This window comes from Hippocampus comes, unplaced genomic scaffold (genome assembly GCF_001891065.2).
Source record: "Hippocampus comes isolate QL1 unplaced genomic scaffold, H_comes_QL1_v1.1 scaffold214, whole genome shotgun sequence".
NCBI classification, from domain to species: Eukaryota; Metazoa; Chordata; class Actinopteri; order Syngnathiformes; family Syngnathidae; genus Hippocampus; species Hippocampus comes.
In genome coordinates this window covers 237641-257071 of record NW_017804875.1, presented here as the reverse complement: position 1 = coordinate 257071, position 19431 = coordinate 237641, and the positions used below count along the sequence as shown (strand labels likewise).

The 19431-nt window shown below is 45.2% G+C and overlaps 1 protein-coding gene and 1 long non-coding RNA gene across 2 annotated transcripts; both read right to left on the bottom strand.

Annotated features, from left to right (window-relative positions):
* Positions 1-2982: 2982 nt before the first annotated feature.
* On the bottom strand, positions 2983-16188 carry LOC109521797 (cilia- and flagella-associated protein 65-like; the record flags this gene model as incomplete). Its single annotated transcript, XM_019879854.1, has 34 exons — positions 2983-3372; positions 3730-4074; positions 4408-4536; positions 4764-5002; positions 5082-5216; positions 5745-5861; positions 6025-6150; positions 6282-6425; positions 6548-6739; positions 7346-7456; positions 7565-7631; positions 8567-8646; positions 8736-8885; positions 8921-9025; positions 9115-9205; positions 9701-9829; positions 9935-10148; positions 10225-10353; positions 10771-10936; positions 11055-11201; positions 11300-11384; positions 11484-11623; positions 11724-11981; positions 12557-12688; positions 12999-13152; positions 13266-13504; positions 13593-13769; positions 14088-14356; positions 14459-14684; positions 15041-15177; positions 15278-15486; positions 15586-15752; positions 15837-15939; positions 16022-16188. Coding segments are annotated over 34 exons (5388 nt in total), but the record flags the coding sequence as incomplete, so codon positions are not given.
* Positions 16189-16289: 101 nt separating this feature from the next.
* LOC109521995 (uncharacterized) lies at positions 16290-17316 on the bottom strand. The gene is made up of 3 exons (XR_002169482.1): positions 17233-17316; positions 16531-16613; positions 16290-16409 (listed from the first exon to the last, which is right to left on the bottom strand). It is a non-coding gene; the product is annotated as an uncharacterized LOC109521995 (long non-coding RNA).
* Positions 17317-19431: the final 2115 nt, after the last annotated feature.

Below are 19431 nucleotides of genomic sequence, written 5' to 3'. Positions count from 1 at the left end.
GTCTGTACTTAGGTACACCAGTATGCGTAATTGTACTAAAGTACAGACTTTGGAGTACTTTGGCCACCTGCGCCGTGCCTCCATCGTGCCAAAGTCAACCTGAAAAGGAAATAAATGACCTGCTAGCGTACAACGCCAGCGCCTGACCGCAAGTGCGCAACGTGCTCCGTAGGATTCCCCCCGTTGCGAGCAGGTGGACGCGCTGGTTCTTGATTTTGGAAGGAATGTCCAAAACCACTCTTGCTTTCTTTTCCCCGAGAGCGTACGGCTCACTTGCCTACTTTCCAATTACCCCCGTTATTCACGGCGTGACGTTTCCGTCATCGCCATCGTCATCACCGCAGAGCCGAGAGGCGTTCCAAGATGTCCCGCGAATTTGCAGGACATCTGCAGGGATGAGTTTTGTGATTCGGTCCCAGCTGGCAATGGATACCATGTGCTGAGAATGACGAGCTCATTTTGTGACATTATAGTTGTAATGTTCCAAATACGTTCACATACTTACATTCCCTCAAGGGTCAATCCTTGGACCCCTCTCGTTCAGTCTGTATATGCTACCCTCGGGTTAAATTCTTCCGAAAGCCGATGTTGGTTATCATTGGTATTTTGCTCCAAAGACAGCTCGCATCTTGAAGAAGTCACACATCGGCTCAATCGCATGTCAGGGCACGGCTGTATCCTTGTTTGCCGTCATGACGACACAAACTCCAACACCCTTTTTGCATGCTTGATCATCTCCAAGGAGGGAGTCACCCTCTTTCATTCTCCTCCAGGGTTCTCTCCATCATTTCTCACACTAACCATGACAAAGGGAGAAAGGCTCAGAGGTCAAGTACATGTTGGAAATGTATGATTTCTAATATCGAGCTGTACAAACAATATCGTCCGCGCTGACCTGATATGTCCGGACAGAAATCATGAGGATAAATAACGACGTGCAATAATGTGCTGTGTGGTTGCGCTGGAGTGGGGGAGCATCAGGCCGGGTGATAAAGGGGGTCCCCTCCCTCCTTCCGCAAATGCTAACACAACCAAACCCGTGTCCTACCACACCTATCGCACACATGCCTGACACACATCCGCCCCCCCCCCTCCCTTTGCTTTCATTTGGGCGTGAAATGGATCCCTACTGTCAGCCAGAACGCACCACCTACAGTATCTCTTCATTGTAATTCCCCTCCACTCTATTTTTCTCTTTACTACACACGTGCCTCTTTGCTTCCCACAAAATGTGGCGGGGTGGGGGGGGAACAAAAATAATGTTGAGTCTTTGTTGCCAAATCCACAAAACAAATTCCTGGGCGATTATGATCAAAAGTGATTCGGAATCCCATCTGAGGTGATACTTGATGTGACAGCTCAAATTAGATCCGATGCAGAAACTCGTGACAGCCTGAAAACCCTTGAAAGCAGCCGCAGCCGTCACGGGGAAGTCCACGCAAGAACTATGCCCGACGCGCATCACGTGAAGGAGACGATTGGTCGAAATTGGCGCGAAGTCGCAACGGAAGGACCAGGTGGTGCAAACGATGGTCAGGCTAGTAACATTGAACGGATCAGAAAGTGATCTCATATCCAACATATCATTTGGAACTGCCGTAGGGATCGGAATGGTTGTGTTTTGTGATGCAATAGCTTTGCAAAGGCAGAGAAAGCAATTGCACTCAAACTATTTGGGGTTCTTCTTTGACGGCGAAGTCGTAAAACACGACATAACAAGGGATCGATCCAAATCGGGTGGGAATGTGCCAGCATGGAATCATTTACGTCAAATATATCGTTGGTCATCAATTTCTGCCAGTGCCATATATTGACAAGCAGTGTTATTAACCTGCGTATAGACACTTGCTGACATTCACATAGAGCAGAAGAAAAGCTTCAAGGGCAACGACACGAGCCACCGTTTGCTCACCGAGTCAGGATTTTTGTGAATCCATTCAGATGGGATCGTCATTTGGTGACATTTTTTTACGCGCTGGTGTGCCCAGAGATCTTTGCAATGTAAAATATGTGTCTTGGTCTGATAAAGGCTACGAAACACTGGCCTGCTCGATTAGATTACGGGGCAGGTGCGGTGAGAGAACCGATACAAATGTTGCCAAGTAAGCATGCCTGACTGAATGACTTGCGTCCTTGCCTGCCTGACTCCAGCAGGCAAAACTGTACTGGGCTTGCCGAGAGTTCTGTTCCATCGAATTACTGTCATGCGAGGATTCCTTGCCAGTTATTAATGAAAACTGCCGCCTTGACACCGTCGAAAGAAACAGAATGACGAGAAATAATCCACAAAATCGGATAAAGTTTCAGTCAGGCGGCGTGGGCCAAAGCAACAGGAAGAAATGATGTACCTGGAGTGGCAATCAAAGGATTGTTTGCATTGCGCGCCATCTAGTGGATTTAAAAGGACACTTCAAATTGTTGACCTGCCGTCGTCACGCCCACTAAATTTGACTTCATGGGCATTCCGCTATAATCTCCACTCCGCCACCTGCTATCGTTAAGCATAAGTATTTAGCAGACATTTTTTTAATTTGATTTCATAATGTTAAAGAGTGTAAAATTAAAAATAGAAGAGTAAGCACTGTTGACACCTTCTCCATCATTTTAAAAGTGGGCCTTCTCAGCTAATAAGAGAGGAAGTTTCTGACATTCCGAGGTCCAGAGGCAACGTAGTACAAGTCAGTCACTACAAGTATGAGAAATACCTTTAGACCAGAAATATAACTCAATCAAAAGATAAGAGTAACTGAGCGTGCCTTCCTTTGCTTGTGCCATTTGCGCATAATCGTCAACAACGTCGTAAAGCAAGGACGCCTGAACCGCACACGACTGTGAAGTCTGACTGAATTGCTCCATGGTGGCCACCAGATGGCAACACTCATGCAGGGACCGCCGCAATGGTCACCTTTAACCCCTAACACACAAATCAAAATGTGTGTAATAATCAACAATGTAAAATGCGGCAGTCAAATGAAAGCGTTTTATTTACGACATGTACAATGATTACAATTTAAATATGCAGATCATGAAATGTGTGCTTTGTTATTTTCCCCATTTAAAAATCAACCTCAACTGTCTCTCTTGAGCAGTTTTAATACATTATATGACTGAAATATGTATATCAACAAACCTAAATGCATTTTACAATTTATGGAAAGGAGTTAGTGCTTACCATGTTAGAGCTTGGGTACATTGAGTGCATGTTAGGTGAAACGCTCGATGAAAGAAGTCGAATATGAGATGGCATTATACAGATATCATATTTAACTTGTGTCTGTATGATGTTCTGATGATAGCTCGGCATGTGTTGGTTTGTTTTGGGGTGTCTCCTTGTCATCCTTCTTGCCTTTGGCAGTGGGGTACCTCCTGGATCTAAAGGAAGAAACATCATCTGAACAGATTTGCTTAGAAGAGGTTTTCATTTAATTATAGGGGACATTTTATTGAAAAAGTACATATCTATATTTTTTAATTGTTTGTATTAGTGCCAGCCCCCCCGTCAGGAGAGAAATGAAAACATCAAGCAAATCATTTGGGTCATGATGTACGGTTAAATGTGCCAGTGGTGACTTTGCGCAAGCGCCATTCATTTGCAGTCTGGACACAAAGGGGTGAAAGACGACACCCCAGCCAACCATGAAAATAAACGCGATGCATTTTAAGTTGTGAAACGTGCAGCACAACGGGTCTACTTTAATTGCGATGAATATACGAGGAAGGTGTCTTTACCTGATAGAGACATTTGGCGAGGACACTCTGTGATGCTCGATGAGGTCCAGATCTCCTCTGGCTGCCTCCATCATCACGTTCTGGAGGGTGTTGAGTAATATATCGTTGAACACGCCTACCGGTATGTGTTCAGGGCGCGGCGCCATTTTCGGCCTCATCCCGGAGCCTCCCGCTGTTCCCGAGCTGTCAGAGCGAACGTGAAGATCGGGATTGGTCTCGTCCAACCCGATAAGCGGTTGGGGGATCGGCGACGGAGTGGAGAAGATGACTTTCGGCTTGTAGAAAAGGGGCTTGGATGCCAAAGTAAGCAGAGACTGGGAAAAGGCGACGTCATCCAATATGCTCCTAGGAAGAAAGAAGGAATATAAAATCACCCTAAAAGTACAACATTTTTTTTTTTTTTTTAAGTTTTGAGAACCACTGCCCTGGTAAACTGAATGTGAAAGCTGAGGGTTTTTTTTTTTTTTTTTTTTAAGTTTTGACAACCACTGCCCTGGTAAACTGAGTGTGAAAGCTGAGGCAAAATCAAGAAAAAGCTGAACTATGAAGAAGTACACCTGAAACAAGACGCACGAGTCAATATTGCGTCTGAATGGGAAGGCTCAATGATCATGATGGAGTCCATTGATAACCACCGGGCTTTCTTGCGCTCGTCTTGTCTTCAAAGGATGACATTACCTGATCAGAGACGTGATGACATGCTCGAGGAAGTGTCGCTCAGGCCCCAGCGTCTGCAATGGGCGCCCCTCTTGAAGTAGCGTGTCCGACAATATTTTAGGCCTCAAAGGTTTGATCGTTTGGAAACACCTGTCGGCAGAAAGCAGACTGCCATGATGCTCTAAAAGTAAGAGACACTTATAAAATGCTTTAAAAAAAAAAAAAACACGGTAGTTGTGATTTGGGTTTTTTTTCTGTTAGCCGTTCGTTAGCTGCTCTCATCAAAATACATTAAAAACAAAGAATCAGCAAAGAGTTGTGGCGAAACTCAACAACACAAGTTTTGGAATCACTTCTTGAAAGGTTCAACGGTTTACCTGAAGCGATTATTGAAGCGGTTGGGAAAATATCGGCGATATTCCTGCGACTGATAGGAGCGCGCCGTCACCTCCACATGAAGCAGCGTAGGCTGAGGCGCTGTCGGGCGTTTCCACACTTTTACTGCTTCAGACTGAGCCCGCTGCTCGGCTCGTGCTACCCGGCTACAAATAGGTGGTAGAGTCACCTTATGTTTGCCCGGGGGCGGCTCTTTAGCTTGAGCGGCAGCCGCACAGCGCTGTGACCAACAAGAGGACAAAAAGTGGCGCATCGTGACGGGCTTCTCTTTTGAAGAGGCGCTATGTCTGCGCTCAGACCTGAGCGACCAGAACCTTGCGGTTTTCCGCAAGGTCCCGCTCCGTGATGGTGAATTCATTTTGCTGCTGTTCTCGTTCCTGCTCCCAACGCCGCAGAGAATCAGAATATTGCGCCAGTGCGGCCTGCTCAGTCAGCTGGAAGGTGACGGGAGGAGAAACAGAATAGGAAGCGTGAATAATAAGAACGATAATGAGAAGAATACAAACAGTAATAAATGGCACCCTGCAAAATAGGACTTAAAAAGAAAACCACGAGTTAAAAAAAATAATCTGAAAGGCCAAATTGAGTGGAACAAAAAATAGAGTAATATAAATAAACCCTAGGTAAGAATAATATTAATCACAATCACAGGACAGAATAGGATATAAAAAATGACAAACCTAAAAAATAAAAAAATTCAAATTGTAGCAGAAAAAAAAATCTAAATACAGCCAAACAAGAGGTATGAAATGAATAGAATTGTTCTTAAATGCTTCAAAAATGGAAAGGGCTATCATAAAAAAAGTCATAAAAAAAATCACAAAAGTCGCTGTAAAGAATATACTAAAAAAAATAAAAACATCAACTAAATGACAGTACAATTATTGTAAAAACATCTATATGAATGCAATAATAATAATAATAATAATAATAAATATTACTCCTCATAATGCGGGTGATACCTGACATATGATGTCGAGATGATAAATCATGGGGAAGTCGGTTGCCATGAAGGTCATCACACAAATGATGCTCTCGCCCGGACGGAGGAGGCCTTGTTTAGGCTGGATCCGGATCACCTGACACCGATACAAAACAGAACCCATCAGTCTTTGTCACCTGGCACGGTGAAAACCCTCGATCCAACGAAGAGAAGAAAAAAAAACCCAAAACGGAATCATTGATTGCTCTGCTCAAATTTGTCCTGTGATGCAGCTCTTTTTGCAGCTGCGTGACGCTCACCTGAGTCAAACACCATTTGTAGAAGATTTCCTTTAAGGACACGTTGGTGAGGAAGAAGACTCTGGAAGAGTGCGAGCACACCGGGATCTCACCCAGAGAGATGCTGTCCGTGGAAAGAAACCCACTCTGCACACACAGGCGGACATTTTCAAATATGCAATGTGTTCTCAGGAGAATTTAAAAGTGAAGTCGTAGTTTTGTACACACTACGTTCAAATTGGATTCTTTTGAACGTAAGTGTACTTCTCCGATCTGACCTGCCCGGGGAGGGGAATCTTCCGTACGGGGGGTGCAGGTTTGGTCTCACTGCTTGGGAACACATCTCTTTGCGTATCTAGGCCGCAGCCATCGAACCTCACCACAGTAGTTTCTCCATGTCGGACGTGAATAGGAATGTCCATCTGGTAATGGACGATACATACAAGACAGACTGTCATTGGAAGCTGACAGACAATTCCCGAACGACCGACGTCACGATTGGTCAAAAGGGACAGCGGAGGAGCGCCTCCGACTTGACGCGTACGGTGTACATCTTGGCCTCCAGCGGAGAGAAAATGAACTCCAGCTTGGCCATCTTCCCCGGTAGGACGACTCCCTCCGGGTTGAGGCAACACAGCAGCGGCTGATTAAAGTTGTTCTCCTGGAGCTGCGACAGCACACCGGCGTCCACTTCGTAACGCACAGGAACATCGCCGCCGTTGTAAAGGTCGTACGTCTAACAGCACAAAGGAAAATACAGTGAAACTCCTCTACAACTAAATCATGTTTGCAGCAAGAAATGTTTCACAACAGGGGACTTTTCGCTGTAGCAAATTTTATCTCAGACGTAAACACGAACACACACAAAAACGTATATGTGTACTTTTTATTTTTATTCCAATAGTGCAAACGTATGAGCATACACTTATTTGACACTTCATGTAGCCAGCGTAGAAAGAAAAAGAGGGAACGAAATTGCGAAATTTACGATCAGCATTTACTTTCACTCCGCACACTTAAAGATTTCGTATAACGGAACAGGGGGACTTTTCGTTGTAGGGGGAGCAGAAAAGTGGGAATGCCTTTCATGCAAGAACATTTTTTCACACTAGGGGGTATTTTCGCCTATGTTGGTTTCGTTGTAGAGGAGTTTCACTGTAGCGGCAGAAGATGTACACAAAATACTCGATGTATTGCGGCGTACGGGTATGTATATGCGTGTGCCTTGAAGAGGCGGGGCCTGGTTGGGTGGCGTATGATGTGACATCAGCTGGGGCGGAGGACCACGGTATGAATAAGCTCACGCGACGGGGCATAAGGTTGCCAACGTTTCGAGTCCCACCTGCATCGGAGGGGTCAAACCGCCGATCATGATAGGGGTGAAAACGTGATGTGTGGATAAAAAGTACAGATGCGGTCTGTCTTGCTCCACTGTCACCCCTTGGAAGTTCAGCTGTCAGGGAACAAACCGGCAAGCGGTTAGCTAAATTCACATTTCCTCGGACACGTGCAGCATGTCAGAAGAGGTCATGATAAAAGATCTTTTGGAGCAGTAATTTACCAAGATCTCTCTGCCGTGTGAGATTTTCAATATGATTGGCAACTGATGCGTCCCAGCAACGACGTGGCTGTAAGAGGCACATTGATGGAAGAGCAAAACACACATTAGTCATTTTGCTCATTGACGGGGTCATTCGCAGGTCAACATATGGCAATGGACTTCTGACAGGAGACTTTTTTTTTTCACCCAAGGACAGCCCTCCTAGTCCTCACATTGATTAAACATAATTACCATGTGCACTCCCAGATGACATTATAATTTTTTTAAGTGAAAAAAGTCAGATTGTTACATTAAAGTCAATTTTTGAAAGGAAAAACGTTTGCAATCTTATGAGCATTTTTTTTCATTCTAAAAATAAAAATACGGTATTGTTTACCAGAACAAAGACATATTTTGCTAGGATAAAAAGTCAATCTAGCCACAATAAAGTAGTAGTTTTCCAAGATGAAGTCAGAATATTCTCATATTAAATTCAAAGTTTAACCGGAGAAGATAATCACAGTGGTGGAGGTCTTATTTAGCGGACAGAATTTTTTGTTAGCCTTGGTTGCTCGGTGACGAACTGCTTCACTGTTGTGTGGTGTTCCACAGGCCTCAATTCTGGGGCCTCTGCTGTTCTCACTGTATCTGCTCCCTTTGGGCTCCATCTTAAAGAAACATTCAAACCTTCGTGTTTATCCTGTCTAGATGAAATCAAGACCCGGATGGGACAACATTTCTTGAATTTCAATGAAAAGAAGACAGATGCGATGGTGTTTGGCCGCAGTGGCCCTTGTATATCTCATCCTGAGGACTTGGACCCCCTGGCTCCTTATCTGAAGCCAAAAGTCTCGAACTTGGGTCTTAAACTGGACAGTGATTTGAAATTAGACCGGCAAATTGGTGCCGTTGTTGAATCCGGCTTTCTTTCATCTTAGGCAGCTGGCTAAAGTCAAGCCTCTCCTTTCTCAAGAGAACAGTAAACCATTTTGAGACGCCCTGCCCTCTGTGATCATGTCTGACCTGTAGCTGAACTGTACTGCTTTCTGCTGTCCAGAAAGCATAGTTCCGGACAGTGGAGAAACGCTGAAAAGCTCCACAACCTGCAAATATTCAGAAAATACGTTGACATTAAAAGCCGTCACCCAAAATCTATTGATGTCACATGTGACGAAGAAGAATTATGACATGCCTGCATCTGCTCGAGCTCGTTGTGACATAACTCTTCTCGCTGACTCCAGTGCTTGAATTCTACCTGTTGGTCGTCTGGAAACAAGAATGTCCTAAATTTCAAGAGGAAGCAATTCAGTAAATCGGTACAAAAATGTTTGACATTACTCTCCTTTCTCAAGAGAACAGTAAACCATTTTGAGACGCCCTGCCCTCTGTGATCATGTCTGACCTGTAGCTGAACTGTACTGCTTTCTGCTGTCCAGAAAGCATAGTTCCGGACAGTGGAGAAACGCTGAAAAGCTCCACAACCTGCAAATACCCGGAAAATACGTTGACATTAAAAGCCGTCATCCAAATTCTATTGATGTCACATGTGACGAAGAAGAATTATGACATGCCTGCATCTGCTCGAGCTCGTTGTGACATAACTCTTCTCGCTGACTCCAGTGCTTGAATTCTACCTGTTGGTCGTCTGGAAACAAGAATGTCCTAAATTTCAAGAGGAAGCAATTCAGTAAATCGGCACAAAAATGTTTGACATTATAGGAGACACATTACCCGATGTGTGCAAGCATATATCTGTGACGTGCTTCCATCAAGATACCCCACAGATGAAGAATGATTGCACACTTTTCACCCCACTTTTTGGAACTTCATCTTTCATATCCAGTGGTCGAAAGACTGTATTCTGATTAACAATGCGTTTGTGAAATATGAACTAACAATCAAGCTGTTTGAATCCAACTCAGGGGGCGGCCATTTTGCCTTGTACTGCCACTTGCTGTGGACTGAAAATGAAATCATCGTGGCCAAGGGCTCGGGTAACGACCACTCATGGCGCACCTGTTATCTGAGTTTGGTCATGTGATGTTCGCGAGCGCAGCTCAGAGATTTTAAAAACAAACTCTTAAAATGAACGAACTCAAAAGCCAGTGACGGGAGGCGGCATTTGAAGCAGGCCGTGGACACATCATCTTAACTTACCACTCGACGGGGATGCTGCCAGGGTTGTAGAAGACCAACGCAAACGTCGAGGGTTCAGAATTCAGGGGAGCCGCACTGAAGTTAACATCCAGCATGGCTTTGATCAAGATGGCCGGGTACTTGCCCAGTCTACAAAGACAACCAACCACACTGTGACGGTGCCACAATCGTTCCGATTTTGGAAAAACACCGCAAAATCCATTGATACTTCAAGAATCCTCCCGTGCGCTTCACCTGTGGCTTCTGGGGCTTCTGTACGTGTGCTCCACAGGGGAGGGGATGGAGAGCAGCTGCGTGTTGAGGCAGTCCACCGAGAGGAGTTCCCACACGTATGACTTGCTGAGCCAAGCCGCGCCGCCGCCGCTGCACACGTCGCTCACCTGCATGGTGGGGAACACGCCCTTGCCGCGCACTTCGCACACCACTTGCGAAGGGCACAACAGCACGCCTGGGGAGGAACAACGAGATGAAACGAGCTGAAAACAAGTGTCGTTCTTTCAAGTGTATGTGTTTTCTGTTTGTACCGCTGCAACTCAGTGTCTGGTAGCTGATGGTCCACCTGTAGTGGGCTTGACGATCTGGCCGGAATGTGGCTCGGAGCATAAAGGTAGAGTGCGAGGCCACAGTTCCCCCTTCACAGTCAAGTTGCAGGGCTGGGAAAGATCAAACCCGACTCAGTAAATTTCAGGTTGGACTTATTAAAGACACAGAGATATACGTGGATATACACCAAAAGTACAAGAGCAGTGATTTCCAAACACTGTGCCAGAGGAAACTATCCAAACTATCCACTTTCACTTAATTGCTCCCGAAATTATTTGGTAATAAAAAGTATACTTTTTTGGAATAAAACTTCTGCCTCATTTTGGAAGAAGACTCCGGGCTCTATTTTCGTGACCGGCATAAATCCGGCACACCGTTTGGCATAACTATGTGCAGCGGCAGGTTGCTGCCGCTGCGCCGTTGTGGGAGTGGTCACAAAAAAAACTCAATCGTGGTCAAAGGTTTTTCTCATGCAAAATGTGCATAGGCTCACTAAAGGTTGGGAAAGGGTGCACGACAAGGTATACCAATGGCTGCAGGTTGAAGGTCCGGATGGAGTTGCTCATCTTGTAGCGTCTGCTCAATGGAAACACTGAAGGAGATTGAGCAGGTACTGTTGTTCACCAGGGGAACATCAATTGCCTGAGCACGTCCAACCATCGTATCTCCCATTTCCAAGACTTCTTTAATCGCCTGAGCAGGGAATGCACATCCACATTTGTGCTCATTGGCGGCTGTCACGCCACTTTTTTAACAAACGGGCCCAACACTTGTAATCAAGCAAGACGAATGGATACATAAATAGCCGTACCTGTATGAAGCCTTTGGCGCCTTTTCCCATGACTTTGAGGGTAAGGATGGACTTGTTATAATTGGGGTTTTGAATTGGCCAAACGATGAGAACAGGTTCAAGGACATATGTTTTCTCTTCCTTTGGATTAAAGGACCATTTCTGCTGCTGTGATGTCAAAATGGTCCCCAAAAGGCGTTTTAAAAAAAAAATCATTTTAAAGCTCTTTGGATGATTTCAGATGGTACGAACAGACCTTCTCTTACCGCAAACTCGTTGGCTTGTAGTTCACCGGCTTCCGGTTGAACAGAGATGAGATGCTGGTCGGAGTAATGGATGTTCCATTGGAAGCTATCACGCCATCATCAGAGAAGATCAGATTTAGGATGTGCTGATTTCGAAAGAAAAAGAGGGACCGTTCGTTTCCCCACGTGACAGAAAGAAACTCACCCCAGAGGAATGTGGCAGATGTTTCTGATGATGTGAGTCTGGTGGGTCGGGGAGCCCACGGACGTATCTTGGAAATATAAAGTGCCCCCTCCGCTCAGTGACACATTCATCTTTTCCAGTATGCTGAAAACTGTAATTTCCTAAAGCAAAGTAAATCAAACAGGTGCATCAAAAAAAAAAAAACCTCTGGAGGGTGGGGAACGTTGATGTCACCCGGCCGGGGGCCCGTCAGTGTTGCACCTTTGTGTATTTGCTGCAATTGAACTGGAGGCGCAGCTCGATTCCCTCGGTGGGAGAGTCTTCTTTGGGAGTAGTTATGACGGTGAGGATTTGGTGGGCCCCAGGTGGGATCAAGCCGCACCTCGGCACCACTGACACTGACGCTTCCAAGGAGGGGTCGAAGCTCTCGTTGAGGTTGCGACAGAAGGTGAGTGGCCGCTCGCAATCGTTGCGGAGGAGCAAGGTCTGATAGGATCGAACGTCAAGGCCTGTGAATACCTACAAGTGAAGCGCAAAAGAGTTGATGCGCAAGGATACCGTTTGAAACACCGGCGGCACATACAGTGGATAGAAAAAGTCGACATTCCAAAATGAAAATGAGCCCAATGAATCTTTTGAAAACGTTTTCGAGCATTCGTGTGACGTACACCACAAAACACGTACTGGACTGAAACAAAATCTCCCAAACATGTGGAAATGTTTTGGCATAAAAAAATAAATGTCTGCGAAAGCCGACTGGATAAGCTGAAATGTATTTGGGGCTAATGAGAAGCATTTTCAACGGTGTGCTGACTCCCATTGAACATAAGTTTGAATGTAACTGGTTGATTCCGAACACGGCCACATCCCATTTACAAAAAAGAGGGTGTGCAGACTTATGCAACCACATTACTGCAATTCTCTATTTTTTAATTCCCACTCTCCATTTTTTTGCCTTTTTTAATTCAATTGAGTTGTACAGGTCATTGGTCACATGCATACATTTTGAAACCGTATCTCAGTCTCTCTATTATGTACCATCGAGAACATTTGAACACAACTATTTTTCCGTAGCCGTCAGGTGTCACGCTTACCACTTTATTTGGCTCAAGAGAGAAGTGTGGGTAGAAGTGCTCTTTGCCACGCTCAAAGGAGTGTCCAATGACTCGGACGATGACGCACCAGGGGGGACTTATCTGTTCCTCGTTCTTCCAAGACGGACTTTGCTGCACCACGGCAGAAAAAGGGGAGACAAATAGAATACCTCACTTCATATCCTGCACCGGTTCAGGGTGTCCCCCGCCTAATGCCCGAAGAAGGCTTGGGATAGGCTCCAGCACCCCCCGCGACCCTTGTGAGGATAAAGCGGATCGGAAAATGGATGGATGGATATTGTAATAATTCATACGGAAAGGAAAAAAAATCACAAAAGAATGTATTGAAGCCGGTCCTCCAATATGACCACAGTCGGCTCATAAACAAATGCAACAGTCTTGAAAGAAAGTGACCCAAAACTTTTCAACAAGTCCTCCCTACTTGCAAAGCGAGGCACTCCAGTTGAGCTGCGTGAAACGTGTTCACTTCCTTCGGACTGTAAGTCACTCTGAATGAGGTGCACTTCAGTGGCGACAGCTCACGTGTGGCGGGAGAGACAGAGAAGGGAGAGTCCGGGGCGTTGGTCCACATCAGCCTGCAAGAGAAAGCCCTGGCGTCAAATCCATTCTTTTGGAAAAAAAAATCCAGTTCAAGTCTCCGGCGGGGAAAAAAAAACAAAACAAAAAATGAGGAGTGAGACAACTTTACGTGACTTTCACAGCGGAGTTGTTGGTGATGGCCACCCCCTGAGAAGCCGCGGATGAAGTCGACCTGGGCCAGGGGGACGTGATGTGATTGAACAGCAGCTCGCTGGGCACCGCCGATACGCGTGTGGACGGTGAGGACAAAGCGGATGAATCCGCCTCTGCCGAGCCGGGCCGGTCGGCGTCTTCCTTGGGAGTCATCGACCGGGCGATGGAGATATTATCTGATTGTCGGCTCACTTTCTGGAAAAGCACGGGGAAAATGGCCGGCTGAGAAAAACGACATACAAACCCGACGAAACGTAATTTTGAGGGCGGGACCACAATTCACCTCATCCGCAGATAAGCAGAATGCTTGCGGATCCAGCTGCGTGCTATTGCTTGGCAGCAAGACGCTAACGATGTCCGAGCGATCCTCTGTACTGTCGGCTAAATGTTCTGGTGTCAGTACAGCTGGTTTCTCCAGATCAGAGTGACACGTACCGATCAGGTCAAGGAACAACGGCGCCTATGAAAGAAAAGATGCACCTGAGGTCGACGAACGTTCCAGTTGGCGAATATATCAGCCTTGTTGTTCCTTGCGCGGTTGTACGATATACCGGTACTAAAAGGTAGCTATGAACATTCTCGTTACGATTTAAAGATGCCGTATCTTACATTCCCTAATATTATTTTGAATGAATACAAAATGCAAAGAAATTGGGGTTCTGCCTTTTGCCATCTACGATTTAAAGATGCCGTCGGTCTTGGCCATGACAACGTTTTAGTCTCGGGTATTTGTGATGTCGGGAGTCGGAATGGCGGTATCGTAGCGCGACTTCCTTACCCCGTGCAGTACAAAACACGGCACGCTTCTGTGATGGGCAAAAGGCACTGTGGGGAGGTAGCAGACGGTCAGCGTTAAACAGCTCTTGGCGGCTAAGGTGCCGCTTTGCGGTTGGATGCTGAACACGCTGTGTCCGGCACAGTCGAGGTCCCATTGGTAAGTCGCCTGAACGCACGAAGAATTAATCATCTCGATGGTCTGCGACGCTGTGGTTCCCAGTTCAATGCAGCCAAAGTCAACCACGGATGAAGAAAAAGACAGCTTGGGGCCTAGTAACAAAAAACAAAACAATGAGGCATGTACGGAGATGCATTTCTGTCTTGCTACGATCACAAACACCGACAGCGTTTCGTTGCATTTGTGCGTCATACCCGTCGAGTTTCCAATGAGCTTGAGCACCGTTTGGTTGAGTGCCCCTTTGCATTCTACCGTCACATACTCCACAGAGACCGAATCGGCAACAGTTGGCACAAAGGTGACTTTAGCCGTCATGCTTCCACCCGGAGCGACCCGATTGCTGCTGACTTCACAGACGAATTGGGACCCCAACAGGGGAACCCCTCCAGAAAGTCGGGCAAGGGAAAAAAACGCAGTGACCTGCAAGACGGCGGCGACATGCAAAAAGGAAAAAAAAAAACAAAGCAAAACACATCGAATTTGAGCTTTTTCAAAGGTGGATAAAAATCTGATTCAGAGTTCAGAATTTGAATCGAAAATAACAAATCAGAAAAACACACCACAGATGACGACTGACAGAACCCTTTCTACACTAAAGGCGTATAAAATTTTCAAAACCAGGGCCACTAAATAGTACGTAACTGTTAATATTTGCAGTTTTACAGGATTGTTTTCTCTTTCGCGTTGTCAATGTTGCCTCTTCCATAATTCATAAAAATCAGACTCAGGCAATTCCATTTGAATTTTCGGCCCTTTTAAAATCCAGCCTTACTCACATGCGAGGGATTACAGATGTCAAAACATTTCTGCACACTTTGTCCGACTGCGACAGAACCAAAGTTTAGCACGGGACCGCCATGTTGTTGCTCAGCTTTCGAACTCGGGCTTCTCAACTGAAGACACGGGTACTTGGCTTTCACCGAGGGAGCAAACCAGATAAGAGGCGAATGATTCCACATGCAGCCTTCACGTGTTCACACACTTGGAAGTGTGTTGGTCGAGAATGACAGTACCCACTCCCTGAAGACGCACGGCGACGCAGCAGTCGGCTTTTTCCCCTTCCTCCCCGAAACGGCAAGCAGCCAGTTTGTTGTACAAGAGCGCCTGCTGTGGCTGGAACACAACCATGAGCTGAATCTCCTGGCTGGGCTTCAGCACGCCTTCCTCCGGACTCACTTGAAAAGGTTCCGGACACTCCCAGTGGAAGTACGTGTGCAGTTTGCTGCGTGACAGACGCATCACACGGGCAAGACGATTGACGGAAAAATTAAGAGTCCAACAAGGACATTTTTTTTAGGTCAAGGTCGGGATGATATGATACCTGAGATTCTTCAGCAGAAAAGGAGCAGAAGCGGCTTGATGCACTGCACAGAGTGGAAGGAGCACAGTGTCGGGAACTTCGAGGGCTGGAGAGGGAACCACAGCCTGAAGCGATACTTGGAAGCTGCCATCTTTGCCGTGAAACTCGATGCTGTCCTCGTACTTGCACTGTCCAACACATGGGAGAGGGACCACGTCAAACACCCGTGTGCGCTCGATAGTCTTAAACCAATCTATGACGAGCAATATGACCTTCTCTTCAGGTTTAAAAGTGACCGGTATGGACAAAGTCGTCCCTGGGCTCACGGCGACGTTGCGGGAACTGGAGATGCTGAAGAATTTGGTCACCGGAGGTCTGAGAGGGAGCCAAGACGGGATACTCATGCGGATAGATCCAATTCTTACTTGCGTGTTGTCTTTAGAAAACCACTGCCGACCTTAACTGAAGTTTCTGGAGCTTGAGGCCGATGTTCTTTAATGTTAGCGACTTGGTGAATTCTCCGCCTTCATCCCAGTCCTCCCATAGCAGCTCGGGCTTCGTTTCAAGGCCCAGGAAGCAGCTTCTTTGAATGGGCGCACGCCGCTTGTGCTGGTGGTGAGTTACTGGATGCTACCAGGGGAGGAAAAAGAGAGAGAGATAAATGATGGAAGAACTATGCAATGAAAAGAAGGCTGCAATGTATGTTCTCTTAATGTTAGCGACTTGGTGAATTCTCCGCCTTCATCCCAGTCCTCCCATAGCAGCTCGGGCTTCGTTTCAAGGCCCAGGAAGCAGCTTCTTTGAATGGGCGCACGCCGCTTGTGCTGGTGGTGAGTTACTGGATGCTACCAGGGGAGGAAAAAGAGAGAGAGATAAATGATGGAAGAACTATGCAATGAAAAGAAGGCTGCAATGTATGTTCTCGCCGTGCTTTTGTATTCTGCACCATAAAAAAAAAAACCTTACTTTGGTATTGTTCACAATAATGGAGGACTTCCACAGTGCTTCTGACCCAATTGGCTTTGGACCCTCAGACTCAGCTAACATGACTGCAGACAAGGAAGACGTGAGGGACGTGTTTCCTATGTTCATATTTACATGATAATCTGAATAACCTGAACGACATTATACTACGCGGGGAACACAAATATGTATTTTCTGTCCAGAATATAAGAAGAGGAAAGACAGCCTATGCGTCACCAGCATCGGTTACGTTCACGAAAAACCACCACCAACAACAACAACAAAAATAGCCAGACAATATTGGAAAGGTGACGGAATACGTCCATACGTTCATTCATGCTTGCAGTTAAGATGGCACGCTTAAGTTTATAACACGCCAGTATTTGAACTTAGTCAAGTACAAAGTCGCCGAGAACAAAAATCAATTAAATAAATTTGATACATTTAAAATGGTTGCGCGTTAAAGGCTTGCGGGCTTAAGTACAAGTTAAGTAACCGCTTAGCACTTTCGCTAGCTCTTATCTTTACACGCTAAATTATTATTAGATTACTTGTACATCTCTGTCCTTAACATAGAAGGCTTTGTGTTAAATTACATACCAATAAAATCACTCAACTTCCATTTTACACTCTTGACACCGACACATTAAAAGCCCAGGTCAGAGTTGAACTGTTCATGTTAATCGGAGCCAAACACACGCTTACCTGCTTCAAGTAGGACAACTTTGCGACAGCAACAACGTATTCTATTTGTGTTGTATGTTTAGAATAAAAAACAATAAAAAATACATCAACAACCGCGTAGAGGAATTTGGAGTTTAGTGAGTCCTTTAAATGTTGTATGTTGCCATGGTAACTACGGAAGCTGAAGGAGGACGACAAAGCAAAGCAGTATTGTCGTGTTTTTTTTTTTTTTTAGCACAAAATCAACACATCGTCTTGGCGTATATTTGCCAACTGCGTGTCCTAAAGATAGGTTGCATCGCTTTGCCATTTGTTCTTCACATGAACTTTATTTGTTGAGCAATGGTATTCCTCCTTAAGGCCCCCCCAAAAAGTTTTAAATAAAAACGACATTTGCAAAAACAGGATAATATATATTAATTATATCACTCTGAAAATATGAATCACACTCATTGAGAACATTTTAAAAAACAAACGGAAACAAGCTAACAAAGAGTAGCATTCCATCAAACAGGTTATGTGTGAAATCTATGCTTACATTTTCCTGCCATAACAAATTCATTTCATTCACAGTTGCATCAATTTTATACTGGACAAAAAAAAAAGAAAAAAAAAGAAAAATGCTTCAAAACATTGTAAGGTCTCTATGTGACTGTTAAGGCTTCCGAAAAAAATTTCAATTTTTTGTCTATATTCGCTTGGCCCGTAAACCAAACCAGTAAGCACTAATAATAGCCATGCAACAACAGAAAGTCTGAAGTGCTGGTGCAGTTACTATGCTTGCCCATAGAGATGAAATAATTTAAAATTATATTCCATGACTATGTAAACAAACATCTTGCAGTTCTGTGTGGACTCTGAAGTCTGGCTCAGGATCATGACAGCCCATTCACAAACTTAACGCTACGTGTAAAAATTCATTGCGGTTTGACACAACATTTCAACGACTGACTTGAGATAAATAAAATCTGCGCACCTGCTACATTGTGCATTGGCCTCTCCGGAGCAATATACAAACACAAACAATGAAAACACATGTCACAACTATGGGAAAACCCCACTTCGTCTTGAACTTCCCTCCTCCAGTTCCTCTTCCAAATAAGACCGGTAGTTCTCCGTGACACCTCCGGCACGCCTCAAGAGGGAGCCCAGAGAACCCGGCAGCACATTCGGATCCTCATCCTCTTCCTCGCCTTCGAGCTCCTCTTCATCCTCCAGGCTGGAACTCGGAGAGTCCACCTGGAGCTGGACACTGTCGGCCCTTTCGCCGTCGCTCAGCGGGGACGTCGGGTTAGCGTGCTCCTTCGCTTTACGGCTTCGCTTCCACTTCATTCGCCTGTTCTGGAACCAAATTTTAACCTGTGACAGAGTAGCGAAAGGCAAGTTTGAACATTGCAGGCGGTTGTCACATTGTAACTCGACATTTGCAATTTCTGTTGAAATTGCATGTAAATGCGGACATGCTGAATGTTAAAATAAGCACATCTGTGGAATGATGTTGAATAATAGAGAACAATATGGAATTATATTAAATGATGTGGAATGATAATGATGAATGGAGGATTTTTATATATATATTTTTTTTGGGGGGCGTGAAAATTTTTGGCATGTTGAAAATTGTTCGCAAGGTGAATTAAATGCGGTGAATAGTTTGAATTTTAAATGGCAACGGTGATGTAAATCTGTTTTGCTGAATGTGTCAATGGGATCGAAAATGATTTTTTTTTTTTGGTGGGCATTTTAGTGGTGAAAATTTTGGCAAGATGAAAATTGTTACAAAGGTGTATTGAATGAGTTGAATGTTTTGGTTTTCAAATGGGAACGATGTTGAATGTCCCATTACGAATGAATGGGGCGATTTTAGTTGAAAATGTGGAATTTGGGGAAAAATGGGAATTTTTGTGGGGAGAAAAATAATAGTCCGTAAGGTGAGTATTTTTGGAATAGTTTGACATTGGAATGACGTGTATGGGATGAATTATGTGAAAGTAAATGTGTGTTAAAATAATGGGCCGAAGAAAAATACAGGTGACAAATTCCTTGTCCGTTTTAACATGCAGCACTGTGCCAATGAAGATGATTTGGATTCTAATTCCCAAACTCCACATGACTTGACAGACTTCAGTGGAGTGGAGTGCTTTCGCACACAATGTGGCCAACGCGGTGCAACGGCAGTGATCTGCAGACAGTACCTGCGTCTCAGTCAGCATGAGTGAGGTG